At 31.0% G+C, this 3,086-nt stretch overlaps 1 protein-coding gene across 1 annotated transcript in view; it reads right to left on the bottom strand.

Moving 5' to 3' along the window:
* Positions 1 to 1,429: 1,429 nt before the first annotated feature.
* The window catches only part of LOC103312012 (putative nuclease HARBI1), a 34,530-nt gene continuing 32,873 nt past the window's right edge, over positions 1,430 to 3,086 (bottom strand). The window contains exons 2-5 of the mRNA XM_008191986.1: positions 2,622 to 2,757; positions 1,952 to 2,205; positions 1,638 to 1,812; positions 1,430 to 1,576 (exon numbers count right to left, since the gene is read on the bottom strand). Of these exons, the coding sequence (XP_008190208.1) occupies positions 1,430 to 1,576; positions 1,638 to 1,812; positions 1,952 to 2,205; positions 2,622 to 2,757 (712 nt within the window). The remainder of the gene's footprint in view (positions 1,577 to 1,637; positions 1,813 to 1,951; positions 2,206 to 2,621; positions 2,758 to 3,086) is intronic.

Here is a 3,086-nt window from a genome sequence, read left to right on the forward strand (position 1 = left end):
CCTGCCGGGTGTCACGTTGGGCTATGCAGAATTGGCGTGTTTTCGCTAGACAGAGTGTAGTATTATAGGATATTAACAAGTTAAATTTGATAGAATTTATTTTTATTATTACCTATTAATATTCGTGAGAAATTAGCATTTATTAGTTATTACATTCACATGTTATATCTATATATATAAAAAGACTTGTCCTGGGTGATTCATCATCGCCTAGCCGTAACTGCTGAAGCTATGGATATGAAATTTTCAGTAAATGTACTTATTACTATGTATAGGCGCACTAAGAAAGGATTTTTCGAAATTCGCATTTTAAAGAGGTGCTCAAACAAAGATCTCGAGATTCACGATGGAAATTGGAAATTTTATTTTTATTTACTTTTTAAATAGTTGCCATTGGTTACAGTCTACAGTAGAAATTAGTATTTATTTATTATTGGTTTCCATTGGTTATTTGGGCAGATCAGGTACAAGCTAGCACCAAATCAAATTATTGAACATTGCAGCAAGTTACATCCAAAAACAGTTGAACAATCAAAATTTTTTTAAGTTGCAATTTTTTACTGATAACCGAGTGCACAGGTTCAGCTTGGTATAAATGTTTGTGTGTAGATTAGTCCTCTGGAAAGAAGATAGATTAATTTAATAAGGACTAAATTTGGTTTTTTTATTCATTGAATTTTAGTACGGTTAGGTTAGGTTAGGATTTTTTATTAATTGATTATATTAATCCACCGTAGGTGGAATTAAGTAAAAACGACAAACTTTGTATAACTTTGATACTTTAGAGTTAAATCATACACTTACGTACAAACAGCACGGGGTCCGCGATCTACCGTAGGTAGATTCCCTACCTGATAATATACTGCCGCGAACCAGAATTTTTATTCTGGGCCACGGAAAAGTTAAAATAAGTTTTGAACACCATACACCGATTATTAAATAACGAATTGAACAAAGTTTGAGTCATAAGAGTCCTGGTGCCTACATTTAACGAGCAACGAAGTGCACGGGATCAGCTATTTTTGATAAAAATATATTTATCATTATTACCGCTAGAAACATTCCAATACGTTTTCATTAACCATTTTTTATATTTACTTATGATCACATTAAACGATAAAATTTGAATAAAAAATTATACATATCAACGTTCGGAGGCAAAATAAAAAACCAATCACGGGCGAAGCTGTGACGGGTCGGCTAGTTTGTTATAAAATAGAGTTTACATTTATATTATTTTTATTATTAATAATAATTAATATTTAATTTTGATCAAAAATAAATTATTATTATGCAAAAACAGAATTTATTAATTGTGTTCTAACTAAGTTACCCGTCTGTCTAGCAGGGTTTACATAAACTGGATTTAATATTTCATTATTTATTATATTTTCACGATCATCTTCTGGCAGTTCATCGTTTTGCTGTTTTAAAAATTATACAAAACAGCAGTAGCAACGATTGTCATCATGGCTGTGTTCAGCTGTATACGTATACCTAATGCCAACACAGGAAATCTTCGTTTCCATACACCGAACATCCTTTCCACAACGTTTCTTGTGCCAATATGGGCTCGCTATTATGTAAGGTAAAATAATGTACATGGATTTAAAGACTCGTATTTAAATTATACCTACCTGATATCGTTTCTCTGGCTCGGTATAAGGATTAAGGAGAGGAGTCATTAGATAGTCACGACAAGGATATCCACCATCTCCCAATAAAAAGCAATTTCCAAATTCATTATTTTCAAATTGAGCCCTTATCATGCTATTATCAAATATTGTGCTATCGTGGACTGAACCAGGCCATCTGTATAATATAAATATTAAAGTACCCCCTTCTTATAAGTTACAAGTTAAGTAGGTACTGATTTTTTTTTTACCTAGCGACAATATTCATAATTTTCAAATTGCTGTCACATATGGCCTGAACATTAAACGAAAAATACCCTTTTCGATTTCTAAATCGTTCTCCTATGTTGGCGTTTGGTGACTGGATTTTAACGTGTGTACAATCCACGGCACCAATAACCCTAGGAAAGCCACGTAATTGGAAGAATCCTGTTTGAATCATGTTCTTCTGTTCGGCATTTCTCGGAAAATCAATGAACTGAGATCGAAGACGACAAATCGCTTGTGATACACGTTTTATTGTTCTACAAATGGTCGATTTATGTACGTGCACATGGTCTCCAATGACAGCCTAAAGAATTATTCCAAAATATTTATAAACAAGTTCCTACCTAATATAATATCAACTATCAAGTAGTACACCACGATCGTGTGCAAAAAATATTTAATTTTATATTGTTAGCTTAAATTAAAAATATAATATAATATACGTTTAAAAAATATTTATTCAACCATTTGCATGTGGTCGTGAGTAATATTGTAGTCTGGGGATTTTTTTTCCGATTACCGTAAGTACCTACCTACCTTTAATAGTAAGTAGGTAATTTATAATTGTATAAATACATTTTAATTTATATTTTATACAAGTGATAGGCAGGTTTTCATTCTGAGAACTTTATTATTAATGGAAAAGGGTTCTTAGATCTACTTGATAACTTAGAATATATTAGAATATAATATTATACTAGTATATTGTCTATATTATACTTGAAATGCTCCTGTTGCGTAATAACGTAATGTTACTAAAATTTGAATTTCTGGAGAAATCGCGAAACTTCTACGAGAATTACGTAATTCTTCGCCAATCAAATTACATAAAAAACCAAATGTTTCCTTTGATAGCCTGTTTTTAAAATAAAAATCATGTACATTTTAGTGTATTTGTATTGAACTACCATTCATTGTAGGCGTAACTAGGGGTGGGCTGCAACCCCCCAGAATTTTTGGATAAATGTATGTGTTTATATACTAGTAAATAAATGATAAATATTTATAAATTAGTATTAACTTTATTTTTGACTACAATATAAAAAATATAATGTTTAATATAAACGAATAATCATTCAAGTCAGTTGTAAACATCAATAGAAACCAATAAAAAATAATAATCTAATTAAAAAAAAAATCGATATAAACATTTTTTTGGAATCTACCCACCCCCCCCCCCCCCTC

The sequence above is a fragment of the Acyrthosiphon pisum genome, chromosome A3, assembly GCF_005508785.2.
Source record: "Acyrthosiphon pisum isolate AL4f chromosome A3, pea_aphid_22Mar2018_4r6ur, whole genome shotgun sequence".
In the NCBI taxonomy this organism is placed as follows: Eukaryota; Metazoa; Arthropoda; class Insecta; order Hemiptera; family Aphididae; genus Acyrthosiphon; species Acyrthosiphon pisum.